Source organism: Somniosus microcephalus, chromosome 1, assembly GCF_052327205.1.
Source record: "Somniosus microcephalus isolate GS21.2 chromosome 1, FLI_Smic_1.0, whole genome shotgun sequence".
Lineage (NCBI taxonomy): Eukaryota > Metazoa > Chordata > Chondrichthyes > Squaliformes > Somniosidae > Somniosus > Somniosus microcephalus.
In genome coordinates, this window is record NC_140987.1 from 283812521 (window position 1) to 283837484 (window position 24964).

At 45.0% G+C, this 24964-nt stretch overlaps 1 protein-coding gene across 2 annotated transcripts in view; it reads left to right on the forward strand.

Annotated features, from left to right (window-relative positions):
* The first annotated feature begins 539 nt into the window (after positions 1 to 539).
* The window catches only part of chrna8 (cholinergic receptor, nicotinic, alpha 8), an 814590-nt gene continuing 790165 nt past the window's right edge, over positions 540 to 24964 (forward strand). For both annotated transcript variants that reach the window (XM_085993584.1, XM_085993591.1), the window contains exons 1-2: positions 540 to 850; positions 2021 to 2120. In XM_085993584.1, the coding sequence (XP_085849710.1) occupies positions 2027 to 2120 (94 nt within the window). In that variant the 5' untranslated portion in view covers positions 540 to 850; positions 2021 to 2026. The remainder of the gene's footprint in view (positions 851 to 2020; positions 2121 to 24964) is intronic.

A 24964-nucleotide genomic window follows, 5' to 3' on the forward strand; every position in this document is an offset into this window, starting at 1 on the left:
GGAAGAAGCTGATATTTGTTTGTTGGATTCCCAGAGATGATTTTACATATACAACTAGGGATGGCCAAGCTACTCAAGGTACATTTAAACCGTTTCTTCCTCCCTGTCTATTCTGTGTAGCCTAAAAAAAGTCTCATACACATAACAAAGGATTATCATTTGTTATAAAAATATCTGTGGCATTAAATTAAATATCTAGAAAATGTCAAAGACTGTATCGGATTGGTCTGTGCTGACTACTTTTCTTGCTTTACTGTGTTTGCTTGGTGACTTTGGGCAGGAGCCCATTGTAAATCTGGAATTGTCTCTTTTTGAGTGTCATCATGATAAATAAATGAGGTTGATATATAAGTTTGGAGCTCACTCAGTCTCGACCTACATCTGAATCCAGATTGTTAGTGGTCCTATCTCCATGTGTTCCCATTGGCCTGCAAGTAGCCTGGGGCACCCGCAGTCAGGTTCACAGTCCGATTAGATTGGTGTTGACACTGCTCCAATGGGATGCTGATGATCTCGGGTAGGTGCAGTGGGGCGGAATATCCGTCCAAATGTGGTTGTCGGAAAATCTTTTCTTCGAATGTCGCTCTCTCTCCCTTACAGCAGCTTCGATCTAAAGACCGAGTAAGTCTGCCTTTACTTGTGCATGCACGGCCAGCAGTTAGATCAGCAGATCCACGACTACCCAGTAACAACTTCTGCTCTCTCTGACTCGTCTTAAATGTGCCATTGCAACCTTTTTCAATCATTACTGCTCCGAATTGTTAACTCTGCACCATTTCGTTTTTGGACATAATCTCCTGTGACCAAAAATTGGACTTTCTCTTAAAATGAAGTAGGAACGAGCAGTCAGGTAATCACTTGTCTATTATTATTATTACCGCCATACAGGACTGTGATGAAATATTCCATTCATTGATAATATGATGGTAATGTCACCGCAAAACGATAGGTGAGCATAGACAGTGATGATATTTGCGACGAATTATTTAAGTCAGTAGTTTAACCATTCTCTCCTTCCCATCGCGTTTCTACAAAGCTATCATTCAAAAGCTGGATAACCATTAGATAGAAAAGAAACATCAACATTGGGGACTTTTCTGCATTGAGAGCCCACAGTAAATAGTTTCTTTTTTTTTGGTCTCTCCAGATAATGGGCAGAAAATTCACAGATTTTCTCGGAAATGATCAAATGCCAAGGTGACTTTGATATGGGGAGGTGGAAGGAGATTGAAGCGGCGGATGGTGGCACATCTTATGAAGTGTCTGATCGGCAGGCTCCACCGGCATAGCTGTTAGTTTGTACCGAATTGGTGGGGGGGGCGGCTGTTCGCGGGCTGCTGCAACTCGCCGCAAAGCGTCTTACCTGGAAGTGTAAAGACAAGCATTAAACACACACACACAATTGACACCAGTCCGCAATGTGAGGACTGGGTGCGAAAAACGCACGGGCACATTTAACAGTTGGACTGAGAAAGCCCATTATATAAAAAAAAGTTATCTCGGTATTGGAGTGTGGGCTGCTCCAGAACAATCCGTGAACTGGGTCCCTGGTTTAAATGGTGAAAGGTTCTCTGTACATCCCTAGCACTGTGGTCGGAGGGGGCTTCTTAACGCAGCGTGTCGTTGTGATCTGGAACGCGCTGCCTGAGAGGGTGGTGGAAGCAAACTCAATAGCAACTTACAAAAGGGAATTGGACATTTTTGCAGGACTGTGGGGAAAGAGCAGGGGGTGTGGGGCTGATTGGATAACTCTTTCAGAGAGCCTGCACAGGCACGACGGGCCGAATGGCCTCCTCCCGTGCTGTATGATTCTCAGAGGGAGCCTCTCTCCTCGCAAGCAATGTTCTTTTGAGCTGTTGCCAGACCGGCTGGGAGAGAGGCTGTGAATCACAGCAGTTGACAGGTGTCCTGGTTGGGTGAAAGGATTCAGTCAGATTGGAGCGGCATTGGGAAATCGTGTTCGGCGGCTGGAGGCGGGCTGACACTTCAAACCGATGCTACTTCTCATTCTTCCTTTCAGGAATGCATGCTTGGTGAAGAACAGAGAAGACTGTTAAACATGTGGGCTCGGAAGTGGCTGGGTTGTGTGTGGCTGACTGCCATCCTGTACTTCGTGAAAGGTAAGGACCTATTCCGAGACCCCTTTTGCCTGGAGATTCCCAATTTGCCTGGAGATATTACTTCAGGACGTTTGCTTGCCCGTCAATCTTAGTCTCGGTCGTATTTGTATGGAGTTTTCTCATATATATATAATTAAACTCGGTGCATCGAATTGCAGTCATTTCAAATGCTGGTAGAAAAGTTTACATTTGAAATGTCCAAGCCAAATACAGAGAGCATACCCGCAGCTATCTAACGTAATTGCCTTCGACCCGTTCTGTTTGGAAGAATAGTTCCCGAAGGACTGAACGCCCCATTTGCCAAGGTTTCAGCTTCTGGTTTCTCTCGATCCATCACTTGATATGAGATTAGGATTTGAGGGAATGGGGGACCTTTGTGTTCAGTCGCGATGGTCTGTGATCCTCTAAAGCAAGCGTCCTGTCTCACCGAGCCTGATCCCCCCCCCCCACCCCGGTGTCTCGAACCCGTTAGCAATGTGAGAGATTTCCCCCAAAGTAACTACAAACTAGCGAGGTGCGAAGGGCACAAACACCCAGCAGGGAGACACAGGCACACACAGGGAGCAGAGACATTCAGGGACAGGCAGATAGATACTCACAGGTAGACACAACAGCGGCAGTCTGATGCTCGGAGGCACTGTAATTGAAATGGCATGGAGATTGTGTTGTCTTCAACACCTCGAATATTGTAGCCTTATTAAAAGATTGGATTACATTTTTCGCAGGTAATATTTAGAACATGCCGAGTGTTTGCAGAAACTTTCAAGATCATAACAAGCACTGATGGAATGTTTTAATTTCACTTGGGATTGTCGAAAATAAAACTGAACTAAAATCGGGTTTCAAACCGGTCGAGCAAGAGCTTTCAAGCCCGAAAACGCAAATTAAAATGATCAAACACGGACTGCTTCTGTCGAAGTCTATTTTATACTGGGATTTTCCGTTAAAATTTAGTTGCATACTGAATGACAAAACTGTAAAAAAAACAAATAAAGCAGACTTGCAAAGTCCCATTCAGAGAGACAGTCCTGAGGCACGCCTTGTATGCCAATGAGTGGCCTGTGATTGTGGAACCGCCCTGACATATTAGGACATGACCTCCGCTCACCCCAATGCTTGTCTGCTGCAATCTCTATGTGCTACGTTTAGGCAGGCGTCAAGGGTTAATGGCTGCTTAGCTACAACAACTTGCATTTATATAGCGCCTTTAATGTAGTAAAACGTCCCAAGGTGTTTCACAGCAACGTTATCAAACAAAATTTGACACTGAGCCACAAGAGATATTAGGGCAGATGACCAAAAGCTTGGTCAAAGAGGTAGGTTTTAAGGAGTGTCTTAAAGGAGGAAAGAGAGGTAGAGAGGTGGAGAGGTTTAGGGAGGGAATTCCAGAGCTTAGGACCTAGGCAGCTGATCTGCTGCTGAAACCCGCTTCCATGCCTTTGTTACCTCTAGACTTGACTATTCCAACGCACTCCTCGCTGGCCTCCCACATTCCACCCAACGTAAATTGAGGTCATCTAAAACTCTGCTGCCCGTGTCCTAATGGCCAGCAATAGTTGAGCGATTATAATCAGGGATGCTCAAGAGGCCAGAATTGGAGGCATGCAGAGATCTCGAGAGGTTGTAGAGCTGGAGGAGATTACAGAGATCGGGAGGGGCAAAGCCATGGAGGGATTTGAAAACAAGGATGATAATTTTAAAATTGAGGCGTTGCTTAACCGGGATCAATGTAGGTCAGCGAGCACAGGGGTGATGGGTGAACGGGACTTGGTGCGAGTTAGGACACGGGCAGCTGAGTTTTGGGTGACCTCAAGTTTATGTGGGAGGCTAGTCAGGAGTGCGTTGGAATAGTCAAGTCTAGAGATAACAAGGGCATGGATGAGGGTTTCAACAGCAGATGAGCTGAGGCAGGTGCAGATTCGGACGATGTTATGGAGGTAGAAATAGGTGGTCTTAGTGATGACGCGGATATGTGGTCAGAAGCTCATCTCGGGGTCAGATATGGCACCAAGATTGCGAACAATCTGGATCAGCCTCAGACAGTTGCCAGGTAGAATGGAGTCAGTGGCATGGGAATGGAATTTGTGGCAAAGACCGATGACAATGGCTTTGGCCATCCAAATATTTGGAAATTTCTGCTCATCCAGTACTGGATGTTGGACAAACAGTCTGACAATTTAGAGACAATGGAGGGGACGAGAGAGATGGTGGTGAGGTAGAGCTGGGTATCATCAGCATACATGTGGAAACTGACAATGTTGCCGAGGGGCAGCATGTAGATGTGAAATAGGCGGGGGCCAAGCAATGTTCCCTTTAAGCTGTGTGGCTACATGGGTGCGCAGCGCCCTGCAGCTCCCGCGCAGCTGGCTCACCCACTTTTAAATAGGAAAAAACGCATGTGCACAGTAATTTGAATGGGTCGTGCAAACCCTTCAAGGGGCCGTGCACCCCAAAAAAAACTTAAAGGGAACATTGGGGCTAAGGATAAATTCTTGGGGGACACCAGAGTTAACGGTGCAGGAGTGGGAAGAGAAGCCTTTGCAGGTGAAGGAATGTAGTACAAGCACATTAAGCATTTGCTTATTAACTTTGCTGAGCCCTTAACAAAAGTAGCTAACAAATGTCAGTGACAGGATAATCAACATTTAATGGCATTAAAGAGCATCAGCCTAAATTGTTGTTTATTTTGAGCTGTAATATTCATATTTTCCATCACTTTAAAATGCATACGTATGAAAGTTGCAATCCTCCAGCAGAAAGTTCCACAACTTGAGAGCCAACTGGACGCTCTCCACAACATTCAGGAGTGAGAAGGTTTTCTGGAGCAGATGGTCCAGTGGGCGGTCACTCCACTGGCTGTTAGGAGTAGTATTGCTGGGAAAGCAGACTGGGTGACCATCAGCAGACAGGGCAGGAGGCAACAGGCCAAGATAGAAAGGGGATCATCGGAGGAGCTGGACTTGTCTAATAGGTACACCTGCTTAGGTGCCAGAGATGTGGACAGAAAGGGTGACATGGAGGAGGGTAATCATGAGCGACTACAAGGCACTGAGGAGCGAGTGGCTACCCATGGGGAAAACATACAGGTCGTAAGATTAGGTGGTGAAGTCAGACTAATAAGATTAAGATCTTGAGAAAAAGAATGGAAGCAGAATTCCGCTCAGTCACCCCCGAGCTGTTTTGACAACATGCATAGTTGAAGACCACAAGCCAGATCACTCAAATTGTCCTGCTGAAGGTGAAGAGATGGAAATGAGAAGCAGCAGCAAGAGGATATTATAGAAGAGAAATAATAAAATAGGAAATACAATTCAATATCAATGTGTTTAATCTGATGAAGAAGTTGCAAAAAAATGTTCTGCAATCAAGGAATGTTACAGCATGGAAACAGGCCAAATGGCCCATCAATCCTGTCTTGGTATTTTCTCCATATGAACCACCTAGTCTAATTCTATTCTGCTCACTCTCAATACATTTTAATATTATGCTTTTTCAAACAGATATCTAATTACCTATTCAAATAATTTATGTACTCTGCTTCAACAATGGCTTGTGGCAGAGAATTCCATATTCTAACCAGCCTTTGTGTAAAACAAATTTTTCTAACCTCCCCTTTAAATCTTTGTGTGATTATTGTAAATTTTTGCCTTCTTGTTAACCAGAGGAAACAATCGATCACTATTTACTTTATCTTAATCTTTCATACTCTTGAAGACTTCTATTAGATCACCTTTTCAGTTCTAGTGTAAAATATTTTAAGTCTATCTGCATACTGTAACTCCTTACCCCTGGTAACATCCTAGTGAATCTGTGGTACAGCTTTTTCCATTGCTTTTATATCCTTCCTATGATGTGGTGTCTCGCAATGGACATAGAACTCCAAGTGCAGCCTAAGTAAACTGTTGTAGAAATTCAACATTAACTCTTTGCTTTTGAGCCCTTTGCCTCAGACCAAGGATTTTGTTTGCCTTTTTTACTGCCTTATCTACTTGCGCTGCACCATTTATGACCTTTCTATCTGCACACCAATGCTCCTCTGCTCTACTTCATTAAAAAATCTTCTCATTTAAGGTGTATTTCCTGTTCCTATTTCCAGAAATTGAATATCCAAACATTGAACCTCTCCATAGATCATATTTTTAATTACTGTTGTACAGTGGATAGCTGCAAGCATTGGGTCCAAAGAATAGGTGAATATTTAATAAGGTTGGAGAGTATGAGCAAGGATGATCTGTAGTTGAGCACAAAATCTAGGCTAACACTCCAGTGCAATACCGAGGGAGTGCTGCACTGTCGGAGGTGCCATCTTTCAGATGAGACGTTAAAGCAAGTCCATGTCTGCCCTCTCAGGTGGATGGAAAAGATACCACAGTACTATTTCAAAGCAGAGCAGAGGAGTTCTCCCCGGTGTCCTTGCTAATCTTTAATCCTCAACCATCATCACTAAAAATTAAAGCTGTTGGACTATAACCTGGTGTTGTGTGACTTCTCACATTTGTCCACCCCAGTCCAACACCGGCATCTCCACATCATGACTAAAAAACAGATTATCAGGTCATTGTCACACTGCTGTTTGTGGGACCTTGCTGTGTGCAAATTGGCTGCCATGTTTCCTACATTACCACATTGACTACACTTCAAAAGTACATCATTGGCTGTAAAGCACTTTGGGATGTCCTGAGGTCATGAAAGGCACTGTAGAAATGCAAGTTCGTTTTTCTTTTTAGTTTCCTCAAATAAAGACTGGCGTAAGAATCTGAAACACAATAACCTCCACAGAAACAATTTGTCCACATCCTTTTGCCTCCTCCCTTTATTAGGATATAAAATGAACGCGCCATACATCTATGATGGGTAGAAAGAGGCAACAGAAGCACATAAATATATGGGGGTATATTATTGCATGTCAGCCTTTGGAAGTAAGTATAAAGATTGATTTGATTTAACACATGCTGAAAATAATTGGGAAAAAAACGGAAAATTTTCAGTTATTGTTAGTTTGGACTTAGATAGTAATAAAGAAAATTTTACTCTTTCAACCCTGAATTTTACTGGAACGTTTCATGCGTTTACTCATGCCCAAAATTATTTCTTAGGATTAAGATAGTTAACTTTTTACATCCTTTATATGGTTATCATGGAAACATTTGTGCGTAGCATGAGATTCTTCTTTGCTGGAGATATATTGAAAAGATGGATTAGAATTTAAATTTGTGTTGTGGATTTAGATGTCATGTATTGCATACCATATTTGGGGGAAAAACACTGTGGGTGAAATGGTATCTCATGTGTGATCTGATGAGTTGGGAAGTGGCATCTATGGTGTACCTTTATCCAATTGTTTCTTCTTTGTCGTTTGTTACTTTAAATACCATATATCCTTCAGCCTTAAACTCTGAGGATTTCAAGTAGCATTATAGTGGAAGAGCTGGGGTTAATGTCATTAATCTGTTGACAAGGTTTATCATAGATCTTGAGAAAGTGTAAAGCTGTGCTACTTATTTTCTCGGGAGTGGATGTTTTTCAACCTAGCAGGAGCTTATTCATAATCAACTCCACCAATTGTGCCAGGTTGCATTTCAGCTGTTTGGGAAAATCTAATTGTTGTACATCGCACATTAAATTGTAATTGCTATTATTAGTTACAAGAAACTCCAATGATTGTTTTTGCTTTAAGGAGCACTGCCTTTGGGAGAAGTGTTAGAAAAGCTGCCCCTCGTTTTTGTCACCATAATGCCATGCACAAGTGATGCGATTATGCATTTCAACATGATTCGTGTTATTGTAAGTATTTATAAACACACAAAAAGAAAGTGCACTTTAAAAATAAAATGGCATCCTCTAAACCAGTGCTTTTAAACGATAATATCATAAGCCTGTTCAGATGGGTTGCAGCGAAAGAAAAATGTAAAAGATTGGGATTTAGGCTGGAGGTAGCACACTAGGACTCCAGTCATTTAAGCACTGGACATGTCACAATGTATGAGAAAGCAAGGATTTCAGATTGCTCATGCTCTCACATTTCGCTGCTATCTTACTTTGCAGGATACATCTCGATTTTTCAAGTTTTCTCCATGTTCCTTAACCCCAAACTCGGAAAATAATCGCAGCTCTGGCTCACATATTCAGTTGCTGCCCCATCGCTCTGGCTGTGAAAAAATGGTGGAGACACAATGGCCAGAATTTTTAAGTTTCTGACCCGCCCAGAACGGAGGAAGGAACGAGGGGGGGGGGGGGGGAGGTGTGGGCGGTAGACCGCGGGAAACCCGGACCTCTACAGCGTATGTGTGATGTCACGGACAGGTTCCCTGCCCAGAAGCCAACCTGATTGACAGGATGGCTTCCAGTCGGGCAGGGAATGCTGCACAGGAGGCCACAACAAACAGGTGCAGGGTCCGATCCTGGGGGTGGGGGGATGGGGGGAGCTCCGATCCCTAGGGTGGGTGGTGTTTGTATATGGTGGGCTGATGGTGGGAGAGCTTGGGGGGCTGGGAGGAAGCACTCCTACTCCTCCCGGCCCACAAGGATTGCTCCCCGAGGCTGCCCTCGCCTCGCTGCAGCTGTCGGGAATCCCGGTTAAAGTCGAGGCTTCAGGACCTCATTATCATATTTAAAATGCCAACCCACCTCCTGGCAGCGGGTTGGTTTAACGCCCCCCCATCCCGCCTCCGTTAAACCCGGAAGTGGGCAGGTTGGGGTTGGGATTTACATTTTTAATACTCTAACATCCCCACCCCCCACGTCCCAACCCACCTGTTTTTGCAGGTTCAAATTCCCCCTATTAAATCCGTGTGTTAATGGAGACACGGAATGCAGGAGTTGGTTTAACAAGTCTTTACTGAATGGAGACAATCGGGAACTGAAACTACAGAAGGCTGCTAGCGCCTTTTTATACAGGGGTGGTCACTGCCGGTACTGCAGTCTGAGACCAGTTATTCTCTTAAAGGTACACATACACAACAATTCCTCCCCTTTTAGATAAACAGTACATAACATTCATTTAACAACTAAATGATAACTAATTACAATCACAATTACGGTTGCTAGATACATTGGTTGAGGTTAAGCAATTATATGTTCAGTCTTTGAGGAGGCTTCCTGATTCTGTCTGGATAACGCCTCTTTGGGGTATCAGGTTCTTCTGGCAAGGTTGAGTCAGGATCAATGTCGTTGTTTGGTTCATCTGCTTCCAATATCACCGATTCTGCAGTAGATGCAATTGTTACGTCGGTTTCATCGCCAGGTGTATCAGATCGTGGTGTGGAGTTGACGTTTTCCCGTGACTCTAGAATCTGGTCAGCATGGCGTCTTACAATGCTCTCTCCAATGTCCACAGTATACATGAGAGGCCCTTGCCGTGTACAAATCGTTCCTGGCTGCCATTTCTCTGTGCGGTAGTCCCGGGCCAAAACTGGTTGACCTATCTTAAAACTCCTGGTCGGTCGTTCATTCATATTCCGAAACTGCCTGTTCTCCACATCTCTTCTGATGTTCGGCTTAACCAAATCCAAGCGGCATCATAGTCTTCGATTGAAGAACATCATGGCAGGAGTTTGGTTGGTAACCGCATGTGTCGCATTCCGGTAGGCAAACAAGAAGTTGTCCACCTTGTGTTGTAGGGGTATATCTTCATTACACATTGCCTTGATAGCCTTCTTGAATGTTTGAACAAACCTCTCGGCCAATCCATTAGTGGCAGGATGATATGGGGCAGATGTGTAATGCTTACCACCATTGTTCTTTAAGAACCTCCGGAACTCTTCAGATACAAACTGTGGTCCATTGTCAGAGCAAATCTGTTCGGGCAGCCCATTCCTGGCGAATATGGTTCGTAAGACTGTAATAGTTTTTTCTGTGGTGGTTGAGGACATTTTTATTACCTCTGGCCACTTTGAATGTGCATCCACCGCAATTAAAAACATCGAGTCCATGAAGGGGCCAGCAAAATCAATGTGCACCCTTTGCCATGGAGATGAGGGCCACTCCCATGGATGTAGAGGGGCTTGTGGTGGGGCGTTTTGGACCTTCTGGCATCCTGTACAGCTCTTGGTCATCTCTTCGATTTCTCTATCGATTCCCGGCCACCACACAAGCGCTCTAGCTAAGTTCTTCATTTTTACCCCTCCCAGATGGCCCTCATGAAGCTCATTGAGCACTCTATCCTTCAATTTGGGTGGAATTACTACTCTGGATCCACACATCAAGGTTCCTCTGCACACTGACAGCTGTTCTCTTCTCGGCGAGAATGCTGGCAGCAGTGGTTCGCCATGTGCTGGCCATCCCTTCATCGTTAAATCATAGACCCGGGATAGTGTCGGGTCATTTCGTGTTTCCTTTTCTATGTTTGCATTCGTCACAGGGAGACATTCGACTATGGTCGAGTGGAATATCTCCATTGGATCCACTGCAAGTTCTTCTTCCACCGTCGGCAACGGTAGGCGCGACAATCCATCAGCATTCCCATGCTGTTTAGTTCCTTTGTACTCGATGTCATATTGGTGTGCCCCTAGGAACAGGGACCACCTCTGTAGCCGTTGTGCTGTCATTATCGGTACGCCCTTCTGAGGGTTGAAAATGGAGACAAGAGGTTGATGATCAGTTATTGGAGTAAATTTTTGACCGTGCAGGTAGTGATTGAACTTCTTCACCCCCCACACTAGGCTGAGGGCCTCTCTGTCAATCTGGGCGTAGTTACGCTCGGCTGAAGTTAACGAGCGTGACGCAAAAGCTATCGGCCTCTCAGAACCATCAAGGAATTTATGTGACAGCACTGCCCCAATGCCGTAGGGAGGCGCATCACACGCCAGTCTTATCGGTAGTGATGGGTTGTCGTGAGCCAATACTTCCCTTGAAGTGATTAGGTCCTTACTCTTCTGAAAGGCCCGCTTACATTCATCGCTCCATTTCCATGCTACTCCCGTTCGTAGTAGGGCATTCAGTGGATGCAGAATTGTGGACAAATTCGGCAAAAACTTATGGTAATAATTCACCAATCCGAGGCATGACCTCAGTTGCGACACATTTTCAGGCGCTGGAGCCTTAACTACCACTTCAATTTTCTCAGGGGACTTATGCAACCCCTCTTCATCAATCACGTGGCCACAATACGATATCTGTTTCTTAAAAAACTCGCACTTGGGGCGATTGGCTCGTAGCCCATGTTCACGTAGTCTAGTGAGCACCTGCTCTAGGTTGGCAAGGTGTTCACTGTCATCTTCACCTGTCACCAGGATGTCGTCCAAGTAACACTGAGTCCTCGGAATCCCTTGCAGGACTTGTTCCATCGCTCTTTGCCATATCGCCGGAGCTGATGCTACCCCGAATACCAGTCGATTATACTGGTAAAGACCTTTGTGAGTGTTTATCGTGAGATACTTCCTAGAGGATTCTTCAACCTCCATCTGCAAATATGCTTGTGCTAGGTCAATTTTTGTAAAACGCTTCCCTCCAGATAGTGAGGCGAAGATATCTTCTATCCTTGGAAGAGGATATTGTACTGTGTGAAGGACTGGGTTCACTGTCACCTTGAAGTCCCCACAGATGCGAACCTTCCTTGGCTCCTCAGACTTATTGTTTAACATTTTCTTCATGACAGGAACGATGGGTGTCGCCCACTCGCTCCAGTCTACCTTAGATAACATGCCTGCATTCTCCAGATTCTCCAGCTCTGCCTCAACAGCTGGGCGAATTGCATATGGTACCGGTCTTGCTTTGAAAAACTTGGGAATTGCATTCTCCTCTATTTTTATCGAGGCGGTTATGCCTTTAAGAGTGCCCAGTTTTTGTTGAAATACCTCTTTGGCGTCAGCTGAGATTGTTGTCAATCGTCCAGGAGTGACGTCGTCATCCTTTTTACCAGCCACCGTCAGTGCCTGAATGGAGTGCCAGTCTAAACTTATCTTTCTGATCCATTCACGTCCAAATAACGGTGGTCCACCATCTTGCAGAATGTAGAGATACAATTTCCGTATTTTCTTGCCGTTGTATTCGACAGGCACCCTTATTTTTCCTCTGGGGTATACTTTTTGCCCCGTATACGTCCTCAAGACAATGGATGTCTCTTTCAAGGGTATGTGTGAGAATAGCCGCTCGTAGTCTCGTCGATTCATGACGGTTAGAGCTGATCCTGTATCCAATTACATTTTGACTTGGGACCCTGCTATCGTGATGGTGACCCACATGGTTCGGTGATCCTCTTTTGCGATTACGTTGTGAAGTTTGAGACAGCTTAGTCTCTTGTTCCCAGATTCACTATCGCTCATCTGGTCTTCGGAACTACTGTCCGTCATCTTTTGTACTTTCCTGTATGGTTCCTTAGTAGCCTTTTTATTGTCATTGGTCTTCTTCTCAGACCTGCAAACTCATGCAATGTGTCCCATCTTTCCGCATTGCCTGCATATTCTGTCCTTGGACCAGCAGTCCTTCTGGTCATGGTTTGTTCTGCCGCAGCGATAACATTTTGCAAATCCCCGTGTCATTTCATGGGTGCCGTATTCCTGTTGCTTTTGTTGTATTTCTGCAGCTCCCCTTGCTGCTGCTTCGTACGATACTGCCACGCTGAAAGCCTTATCTAACGTCAGCTCTTTCTCTGAGAGTAACCTCTTCTGGGTTCCTTCACTCAGGAGTCCACAGACAAGTTTGTCCTGTAAGGTATCTGCCAGTCCTGCTCCGAACTGGCAGTGCTTTGATAGCCTGCGTAGTTCCGTAAGGTAATCAGCATTGCTCTCATTTTTATGCTGATTTCTCCTGTGGAATTTAAATCTTTCTGCTATCAGCAGCGGTGTAGGATTTAGGTGTTCCTGTCGGATAGCAACAATTTCGTTAAAACTCTTCACCTTCGGTTTGGCTGGAGTAATCAGGTCCCGCAATAGGCCGTACGTTCTTGCACCCATTAAATTTAGCAATACCGATGCCTTTTTCTCCTCGGCTATTTCGTTTGCCTCGCAATATACCTCGACTCTTTCCACATACGTGGTCCAGTCTTCTATTGCATTATCGAAGGCAGTGATATCGCCAGTCTTTGGCACCTTGAAAATCTAAGATGGCGTCTCCTGTGCTTTTCCTTCGTCCCCGATGGATCAAAATGGCGCCTCCCGCGCTTTTCCTTCTTCCCCGCCGAGTTAAGATGGCGCCTCCCGCACTTTCCCGCCGCTGCCGCTGCTGTCAACGCCGCTCTCCGCGGTATTTTTATTTTTAACCGTTCCCGTCGTGGAGCAGACCCTCTGGGGCACTTCCCTCCCTCTTCTTAGGTCCGATCGCTGCCCGGCTGCGAAGCACCGGCCGCGCCCTGTGTGCTCCACCCTCTCTCTCTCTCTTTGCTTCCCAACTCGCTGCCCGGCCCCGTTGCAGAGCCACCCGATTGAGCTCTAGCCCGCCGCAGCCCAGGAAAGATCAGTGCACTACCTGCCACCAGCCCGATTGGCTGGGAAACCACAGACTGGAGACCAAGCCTGGCTCTCGACAGTCTCTCCTGCACTTTTCAAGTCGATGATTTGGAGGGCGGTTGCTCATGGTCGACGCCCGTTTCTCGAGTCACTGTGGATTTTTTTTTTTTTTTCTCTCTTCTGGCTTCGACTGTCAATAACGTCGTCTGAGGTGCTGCCGAGTTGCAGGTAAGTTCGTTTCTTATTCGTCGCCAGTATTAAATCTGTGTGTTAATGGAGACACGGAATGCAGGAGTTGGTTTAACAAGTCTTTACTGAATGGAGACAATCGGGAACTGAAACTACAGAAGGCTGCTAGCGCCTTTTTATACAGGGGTGGTCACTGCCAGTACTGCAGTCTGAGACCAGTTATTCTCTTAAAGGTACACATACACAACACCCCCCAATGGTTGTGGAGCTATGGGAGCCTTCCTGACACTTTATCAACACTGACTGATCAAACTGTTTTTTCAAAAGAAAGTCTGGGCTTTACGATATGAGCGAATTTTACTGCCAACCTTAATCACCTTGTAGAGAAAGAGACAACAATTGGGCAACAGTACGTGGGCTAGACACAAATCCACACCCTTAAGGAACTGTGACCGGTATCCATAGTTAGTGAGCGCAAGAAGCTTTTGATGAGAGGCTGCATGAAACAGTTCAAGAATCACTGCTATAATCCAAAAGTTGATCAGGTGTAGCATTATTTAAAAGCTATACCTATAAAGCAGAAAGCCCAGTGTGCAATATGCCTTCACCCGGCAGTTTATTCATAATTCAGAGCCAATCAGTTCACGCCTGAGCAAATATTCACTTTAACAGAATATTCCTATTAGTAAAGTCTTTGTTGATCGCTGCAGTTTGTATGGCCTTTATTGCGGAATCCTTGGACCTATCCATTAGCTTCTGGAAAAATTCAGTAACATCACTGACTCCTTGTTTATGGCGGGGTCCATACACAGAGAGAGCCCCCCCTGTTTAACATTTAGCTTGTATTATTAGTAAAGGCGCCGAACACCTCGAGTCTCTTCACCGGGAGCAAGCGGAAGCCAAGCGCAGGCAGCGCAAGGAGCGCACGTCTACCCAAGCATCCGATCCACCCACCCCTTCAACCACCGTCTGCCCCACCTGTGACAGAGACTGTAGGTCCCGCATTGGACTCATCAGTCACCTGCGAACTCATTTTTAATGTGGAAGCAAGTCATCCTCGGTTCCGAGGGACTGCCTAAGAAGAGAAGATTATTAGTGCACTTGCTAGTTATGTTTTCATAGAATAAAAGGGAAGATAGAATATGAAAGTAAACTAGCAAAAAATATAAAAACAGATAGAAAGAGTTTCTACAGCTATATAAAAAGAAAAAGGGTGGCTAAAGTGAACGTTGGTCCCTTAGAGGATGAGACCGGGAAACTAGTGGTGGGGAACATGGAGATGGCAAAGACGCTGAACAAATATTTTGTATCAGTCTTTACAGTAGAGGACACTAAAAATATCCCAACACTGGACAAACAGGGGGCAATGGGGGGGGAGGAGCTAAACACGATTAAAATCACTAAGGAGATGGTGCTCGGTAAAATAATGGGACTTAAGGCGGATAAATCCCCGGACCTGATGGCCTACATCCTAGGGTCTTGAGAGAAGTGGCGGTAGGGATTGTGGATGCATTGGTGATTATTTTGCAAAACTCCCTGGACTCAGGAAAGGTCCCGGCAGATTGGAAAACTGCTAATGTAACACTCTTATTTAAGAAGGGAAGTAGACAAAATGCTGGAAACTATAGACCAGTTAGCCTAACATCTGTGGTTGGCAAAATGTTGGAGTCCATTATTAAGGAAACAGTAACAGAGCATTTGGATAGACATAATTTAATAGGACAGAGTCAGCATGGTTTTATGAAGGGGAAGTCATGTTTGACAAATTTGCTCGAATTCTTTGAGGACGTAACATACAGGGTGGATAAAGGGGAACCAGTGATGTAGTGTATTTGGACTTCCAAAAGGCATTTGACAAGGTTCCACACAAAAGATTACTGATCAAGATAAAAAATCACGGGATTGGGGGTAATATACTGGCATGGGTGGAAGATTGGCTATCTAACAGAAAACAAAGAGTTGGGATAAATGGTTCGTTCTCGGGCTGGCAATCAGTAACTAGTGGTGTTCCGCAGGGGTCAGTGCTGGGACCCCAACTCTTTACAATCTATATTAACGATTTGGAGGAAGGGACCGAGTGCAACATATCCAAGTTTGCTGACGATACAAAGATGGGAGGGAAAGCAGTGAGTGAGGAGGACATAAAAAACCTGCAAAAGTACATAGACAGGCTAAGTAAGTGGGCAGAGATTTGGCAGATGGAATATAATATTGGAAAATGTGAGGTTATGCACTTTGGCAGAAAAAATCAAAGAGCAAGTTATTATCTAAATGGAGAGAAACTGCAAAGTGCTACAGTACAAAGGGATCTGGGGGTCCTGGTGCATGAAACACAAAAAGTTAGTATGCAGGTGCAGCAGGTGATCAGGAAGGCCAATGGAATCATGGCTTTTATTGCAAGGGGGATGGAGTATAAAAACAGGGAAGTCTTGCTGCAGTTATACAGGGTATTGGTGAGGCCACACCTGGAATACTGCGTGCAGTTTTAGATTCCATATTTAAGAAAAGATATACTTGCTCTCGAGGCAGTTCAGAGAAGGTTCACTCAGTTGATTCCAGAGATGAGGGGGTTGACGTATGAGGAAAGGTTGAGTAGGTTGGGGCTCTACTCATTGGAGTTCAGAAGAATGAGAGGCGATCTTATCGAAACATATAAGATTGTGAGGGGGCTTGATCGGGTGGATGCGGGGAGGATGTCTCCACTGATGGGTGAGACTAGAACTAGGGGGCATAATCTTAGAATAAGAGGCTGCCCTTTCAAAACTGAGATGAGGAGAAACTTCTTCACTCAGAGGGTAGTAAATCAATGGAATTTGCTACCCCAGAGAGCTGCGGAAGCTGCAACATTAAATAAATTTAAAACGGAGATAGACAGTTTCCTAGCAGATAAGGGAATTAGGGGTTATGGGGAGAGGGCAGAGAAGTGGACGTGAGTCTAGATTCGGATCAGACATTATCCTATTGAATGGCGGAGCAGGCCCAAGGGGCCGTATGGCCTACTCCTGCTCCTACTTCTTATGTTCTTATGTTCTAATTTGTAAGATGAGACATTTGCAACAACAATGTCTTTTCAGTTGAGAATAAATATTTTGTTTAAAGTTATATGACAGAAACTTGTGTGCACATTAGGCCTGATGTTATCAGCGGGGAGCATAGCCTACCTTCAGCACTTATGGGTACATTGCAGGCATGCTTTCCACTATTTTTTTCCATTAAAACTGATGGATGGAAAATTAAACCATCATTCCCTACCAGTAACACTCATTTATAAAATTGTACACGGAGAGAAGTTGTATCTAATCAAACCCTTGCAGCGATGCAGCCTACAGACCTGGCAATGACCAGGTTTGACACAGCGAAAAGCCTTGGATCTGATCAATTAAGCAGAGCAGAGACATTAAGAGATTCTGATACTTGGTTCTCTTTACGGATTCGCCGCTTTGTTGTGTGTCTTTAATTTTTTTTCCCTTTATATTTTGACAAAGATGGCAAAGGCTTTAACATAGTAAGGCGGGGGGAGGGATCTACAAGAAATGAAACCAGCCTAAATATAAATAAAACAGGAAAGGAGAGCATAGGAAAGAATGAAGTAAGGGAGGACATTGATGGCCAGGGAATAAATAGAGTTCTAGAACAGGAGTTTAAAAAGATGTTTAAAAATAAAGTGAGAGGAACTGCTATTAAAAATGAGTTAAACTGTCTGCACAGCAATGCACACAGTGTCCGTAATAAAACAGGGGAGCTGGAGGCAATCATGCATTGCGAGGAACCAGACATAATAGGGATTACTGAGACATGGCTACAGAAAAATCAGGATTGGGTATTAAACATTGCAGGGTATAAAATATTTAGAAAAGATAGAGAGGGAAAAAGGGGAGGTGGAGTAGCTGCATTTATTAGGGATAACATAATGGCAGTAGAAAAAAGTGACACAGCTATCAGCAAAACAAAAATCAAATCCCTGTGGATAGAGATAAAAGATAATAAAGGATCAATCACACTAATAGGCGTAGTCTACAGGCCACCTAATAGTGGAAGGGAGGTGAAGGAAGAAATATGCAGACAAATTAGAGAAATGAGTTAAAAACATAGAACAATAATCATGGAGATTTCAACTACCCCGATATTAATTGGACAGAAGAGGTAGGTAAAGGGGATAAGGGAATGGAGTTCCTACAATGTATACAGGACTCCTTTCTAACCCAGTATGTAAGAAGCCCAACAAAGGAGGAATTGCTGTTGGATCTAGTAATGGGGAATGAACCAGAGCAGATAAGAGAAGAAAATAAAATGGACAACAATATTGGCCAACAATTATGTAGAACAGCAATGGGAAACATTTAAAACTGTGTTCAACAGAGTCCAGGAAAAATATATTCTGCTAAAAAAACAAGAACAAACTAATCACTAATGAGACACCATGGATGTATAAAGCCATAAGGGAAAACTTGAGGGTAAGGAAAGAGGCACACATTAAGTACATGGAGAGCAGGGGAGAACATGATAAGGGAGAATATGAAGAGATTAGGAGAGAAGTCAAAAAAACAATTAGGAAGGCATCGCTGAATCCCCCACTATCAACATCCTGGGGGTTACCATTGATCAGAAACTGAACTGGACCAGCCATATAAATACTGTGGCTACAAGAGCAGGCCAGAGGCTGGGAATTCTGCGGCGAGTGTCTCACCTCCTGACTCCCCAAAGCCTTTCCACCATCTACAAGGCACAAGTCAGGAGTGTGGTGGAATACTCTCCACTTGCCTGGATGAGTGCAGCTCCAACAACACTCAAGAAGCTCGACACCATTCAGGATAAAGCAGCCCGCTTGATTGGCACTCCATCCACCACCTTCAACATTCACTCCCTCCACCACCGGCGCACCGTGGCTGCAGTGTGTACCATCTACAAGATGCACTGCAGCAACTCGCCAAAGCTCCTTCAACAGCACCTTCCAAACCCATGACCTCTACCACTTAGAAGGACAAGGGCAGCAGACGCATGGGAACATCACCACCTACAAGTTCCCCTCCAAGCCACACACCATCCTGACTTGGACCTGTATCGCTGTTCCTTCACTGTCGCTGGGCCAAAATCCTGGAACTCCCTTCCTAACAGCATTGTGGGTGTACCTACACCATATGGACTGCAGCGGTTCACGAAAGCGGCTCACCACCATCTTCTCAAGGGCAATTAGGGATGGGCACTAAATGCAGGCCTAGCCAGCCAGTGACGCCCACATCCCATCAATGAATTAAAAAAAAAGAGGAACTATGGCCGCGATTTTGCCTACCTCGGTGGGTTTGGTCGGGTCGGTGGCAGTTCTCAGCCCCACTGCTGGCTCCAGCCCACTCTGTGAGATGATTTTACGATGATTGGGCTTGTTAAGCCCACCCAGAGCGTTTCCTGGCCAATTGAAGGAAGCGGGTCTGATGATGTCATTTGACCCTTTGAAAAAAAAATTGACGGTTGAGCTGTCAGTCTTCTACAGCATTGAGGTGCTGCAAACACTGACAAGCACTGCACAGAGGTGTACGGCTGCACCCAGGCTCTCCCATGACTTCCTCCATATGCTTATGGAGGGACTCACAGCACACAGGGAGGTTCTCTTCCCTTCCCATGGGCGGAAGAGACCTCCCCAGGACACCAACCCAGCCTGGTTGCACATTGCACAGGAGGGCACAAACAGGGATGTCATCAGGAGGACCAGGCTGCAGTGGCACAAAGCTTTCAATGATCTCAGTAGATCACAAAGCGTTACTGCAAAGCCACACTCAACCTTATCCTGCTGTGCCACTCATCACATCCCCATCACTCTGCCTTCCCTACCCTACTCCTGCACATCCTTACTCACACCAATGTACCTTGCACCTCCACCCATCCCTCTCTATCTACATTATCACTTCCCCATCTCACGAGCCACCCCTCACACTCACCCTCATCCTAGTCCAATCATACCAACTAACAACACACAAGGGTAGGCACTTGGGTGTTTTATCCAACATTCATGTGAAGTTTCTGTTAATGTGCTGTCAAACATCTTTATTTTGAACGCTTTGCTTTCTTGGCCAGATTTGCGTGCACCTTTGGAAATGGCTTAGTGAGTTGCAGAGAATGGTGAGACATAACGGTATCCCCCACAGTGGTGATGAGTGTGAAAGGAATGGCTTGGACATTGTAGGGATGCTTTATGGTGTTGGTGTGGGGTGGTGCCTACCTGGCGCATAATGTAGTAGCCAGTGGTGTACAGCATCAACTGAAGTAAATCTGGCTATGGTAAGGCCATCCTTGGCCTCCCAGGCAGCAATGTGATCAGAGTGCAGCTTGGAACAGAGTGCAAACCTGTGAGTTTGCCTCCAGGAGAGTAGGAGTTAAAAATCTGCACGAGTGGGGACAGAGAACCAGTGGGAGTTCGGCTCTGTGAAACCCTCAACTGCATTCGGAGAAAAATAAAAGGTGACATCACAGGGAAAAGGCAGAGGCAGCGGGCTGGAGCGGGAGCGAGGGCGGAGGTAGAGCAAATAAACAGCACGGCAGAGCAAGGCCCGAGAGCAGAAGCAATGGACCTGACAGCAAAAACAAGGAGTGACATCACAGGAAAGCAGGGAAGTGATTTGTTGGTAAGTATTTCTCTCTTCTTGGTTTAACTTAAGAGCCGGGATTAAAAACTAAACGTTTAAAACTTAAACACTTAATTAATTATATATACTGTAGAGATGGCAGGGCAGGCGATGTGTTACTGCTGCAACATGTAGGAGCTGGTGGACACCATTGAGATCCACGGTGACCACATTTGCAGTAAGTGTTGGTTGCTTGAGGAACTTCAGCTCCGTGTTGATGAGCTGGAGTCTGAGCTTCAAACACTGCGACACATCAGGGAGGGGGAGAGTTACCTGGATGCTGTGTTCCAGGAGGCAGTCACACCCCTTAGATTAAATAATTCAAATTTGGTCCATGGTCAGGGACAGGTGGGTGTGACTACGAGCGAGGCAGGTATGGGGAACCAGGAGGTAGTGGTGGAGGAGACTCAGCCCTTGCTCTTGTCCAACAGTTATGAAGTTCTTGCTCTCTGTGTGGGCGAGAGCAGGGACTGCAGTGAGGATGAGCAAACTGACCACAGCACCATGGTACAGGGAGCCATTCAAGTGGAGGGAGCAGAAAGAAATGTGGTAGTGGTATGGGACAGTATATTTAGGGGGATAGATATTATTCTCTGCAGCCGAGAGTGTGAGTCCCAAAGGCTGTGTCAGGGTAAAGGGCATCTCCTCTGGGTTGGAGAGGAACTTAGAGTGGGAGGGGAAAGATCCAGTTGTCATGGTCCATGTAGGTACCAACAACATAGGTATGACAAAGAAAGAGGTCCTGCTGAGGGAGTATGAGCAGCTAGGGGCTAAATTAAAAAAGCAGAACCACAAAGTTAATAATCTCTGAATTACTACCTGAACCACGTGCAAATTGGCATAGGGTAAATAAGATCAGAGAGATGAACGAGTGGCTCAAAGATTGGTGTGGGAGAAATGGGTTTCACTTCCTGGGGCACTGGCACCAGTACTGGGATAAGAGCGAGCTGTTCTATCGGGATGGGCTTCATTTGAATCAGGCTGGGACCAGTGCCCTGGCGAATCAAATAACTAAGGCTGTAGATAGGACTTGAAACTAAATAGTGGGGGGGAGGGATATGCTGAGCAGAAATTTAAAAAGTCAAAGAAAAATGAGAAGGCAAAAGTGCAAGTTAGCAATAGGGGTAATGATAACCAGAGTGTGACAGGAAGGGACAAAGCATATACACATAACAGTGCATCAGAAAGAGGGGCCAGAGTAGGGAATAATGGTAAAAAGACAAAAGTAAAAGCTCTATATCTGAACGCACACAGCATTCGTAACAAGATAGATGAGTTGACAGCACAAATAGAAATAAATGGGTATGATCTGATAGCCATTACAGGGACGTGGGTGCAAGGTGACCAAGGCTGGGAACTGAATATTTAGGGGTATTTGCCATTTCATAAGGATAGGCAGAAAGGAAAAGGAGGTGGTGTAGCTCTGTTAATAAGGGATGAGATCAGTGCAGTAATGAGAAATGATATTGGCCTAGAAGATCAAGATGTAGAATCAGTTTGGGTGGAGATAAGAAATAATAAGGGTAAGAAGTCACTGGTGGGAGTGGTCTACAGCCCCCCAAACAGAAGCTACTGTGTAGGACAGAGTATAAATCAAGAAAAAATAGAGGCTTGTAAGAAAGGTACGGCTATAATCATGGGAGATTTTAATCTTCATATTGATTGGACAAAGCAAATTGGCAAAGGTAGACTTGAAGAAGATTTCTTAGAGTGTATACGGGATGGTTTCTTGTTACAATATGTTGTGGAACCAACCAGGGAGAAGACTATTTTATATCTGGTAATGCGTAACGAGGCTGGATTAATTAATGATCTCGAAGTGAAGGATCCTCTTGGGAAGAGTGATCATAGCATGGTAGAATTTCAAAATCAATATGAGGGTGAGAAAGCTAGGTCTCAAACTAGTGTCCTGAACTTAAACAAAGGTAATTACAAAGGTATGAAGGCAGACTTGATTAAAGTGGACTGGGGAAATATATTATAGGGTAAGACTGTAGTAAAGCAGTGGCAAACATTTAAGGAGATATTTCATAACTCAAAACAAAGATATATTCCAGTGAGAAAGAAAGACTCTAAGAGAAGGATGAACCACCCATGGCTAACTAAGGAAGTAAAGGATGGTATCAAATTCAAAACAAAAGCATACAATGTTGTGAAGAACAGTGAAAGGCCAGTGGATTGGAAATTTTTTAAAAACCAGCAAAGGACGACTAAAATAATGATAAAGAGAGAGAAGATAGCTTATGAGAGTAAGCTACCAAGAAATCTAAAAACAGACAGTAAGAGCTTCTACAGGTATATAAAAAGGAAGAGAGTAGCTAAAGTTAACGTTGGTTCCCTAGAGGATGAGTCTGGGGAACTAATAATGGGAAACAGGGAAAAGGCGGAGACTTTGAACAAATATTTTAAATCGGTCTTCATGGTAGAAGACACTAAAAGTATCCCAATAATGGATAATCAAGGGGCTATTGGGGTGGGGGGGGGGAACTTAAAATAATCACTATCACTAGAGAGAAAGTACTAGGCAAACTAATTGGACTAAAGGTGGACAAGGCGCCTGGACCCGATGGCCTGCATCCTAGAGTCTTAAAAGAGGTGACTGCAGTGTAAGTGGATGAATTGATTGTAATCTACCTAAATTCCCTGGATTCTGGAGAGGTCCCAGTGGACTGGAAAACTGCAAATGTAATGCCCCTATTTAAGAAAGGAGGGAGACAGAAAGCAGGCAACTATAGATCAGTTAGCCTAACATCTGTCATTGGGAAAATGCTAGAGTCCTCTGACCCTGAACACGGGGGCCCCACAAGGATGTGTGCTGAGCCCCCTCCTCTACTCCCTCTTCACCCACGACTGTGTGGCTGTTCATGGTTCCAACACCATCATCAAGTTTGCGGATGATACCACGGTAGTAGGCCAGATCACCAACAACGATGTGTCAGCCTACAGGGAGGAGGTCCAGCATCTCGTGAAGTGGTGCGCCGATAACAACCTGGCCCTTAACATCAAGAAAACCAAAGAAATCATTGTGGACTTCAGGAAGTCTAAAGGCGGAAGTCACACCCCCATCCACATCAATGGGGCTGTGGTGGAAAGGGTGGACAGCTTTAAGTTCCTCGGAGTCCACATCACGGAAGACCTCTCCTGGTCCCTCAATACCTCCTCTCTGGTGAAGAAGGCCCAGCAGCGCCTATATTTCCTAAGGAGGCTGAAGGGATGTAACCTGTCACCCCTGATCCTCTCTAACTTTTACCGCTGCACAATAGAGAGCATCCTGATGAACTGTATCACAGTATGGTATGGCAGCTGTAGCTACTATGACCGGAAAGTCCTGCAGCGGGTAGTCAAAACTGCCCAACGCATTACCGGCACCCGGCTATCGACCATAGAGCACATATACCAGAAACGCTGTTTACGGAGGTCACGGACCATCATCAAAGACCCTAGCCCAGCCACAGTCTGTTCACCCTCCTGCCATCTGGGAGACGCTACAGATGCATTCGCACCCGAACGACCAGATTTAGGAACAGCTTCTTTCCCAGGGCTGTCATCCTACTGAACTCCACAAATAAACTCTAAAGCCTGCACATCTGCCAATGCACTTTATTATGGTTATGTTTATGTTAATGTATTACAAGCCAAATGTATGCTGAATGTTTAAATGTCTTAATCTAAATGTACACTCTCGGGAGCCACAAGCCTACATTTCGTTGTACTGCACTTGTGCACTAACAATGACAATAAAGTTGATTATGATTATGAATATGATTATTATGATTATCATTAAGGAAGTGGGAGCAGGACATTTAGAAAATCATAATACAGTCAAGCAGAGTCAGCATGGTTTTATGAAAGGGAAATCATGTTTAACAAATTTGCTGGAGTTCTTTGAGGATGTAACGAGCAGAGTGGATAAAGGGGAACCAGTGGATGTCGTGTATTTGGATTTCCAGAAGGCATTCGATAAGGTGCCACATAGAAGGTTACTACACAAGATAAGAGCTCATGGGGTTGGGGTAATATATTAGCATGGATAGAGGATTGGCTAACTAACAGAAAACAGAAATGAGGAGGAATTTCTTCTCTCAGAGGGTTGTGAATCTTTGGAATTCTCTTCCCCAGAGAGATGTGGAGGCTGGGTCATTGAATATATTTAAGGTGGCGATAGACAGATTTTTGAAAGGTAAGGGAGTCAAGGATTATGGGGAGCAGGCAGGGAAATGGAGTTGAGGCCAAGATTAGATCAGCCATGATCTTATTGAATGGTGGAGCAGGCTCGAGGAGCTAAATGACCTACTCCTGCTCCTATGTCTTATGTCTTATATGTTCTTATGTGCTGATGCCCTGTGTCTTGTGCAGCATCAGTTGATTGCAGAGAAGGTTGGTGTTGTTGTTGGTGCTGCTGGTGTGCCTGATGCTGCTGGTGTTGGGGCTGATCGTGGTTGGATTCTGACGACCAAGGTGAAATAGTTTCAAGGGCACCGAAGCTGGTGTAATAGATGGCAAGTGAGGTTGAGGTGATAGAAGCGATTTGTCAATGGTGGGAGAGGGTGTTCCAATGAGGTGACACTGGATACAGAGTTGACTCCAAACACTTGCAACCTGCATAAAGCTCAATCTGTTTTCCAAATGCAGGAAGCAACAGCTTCTGAGCTTG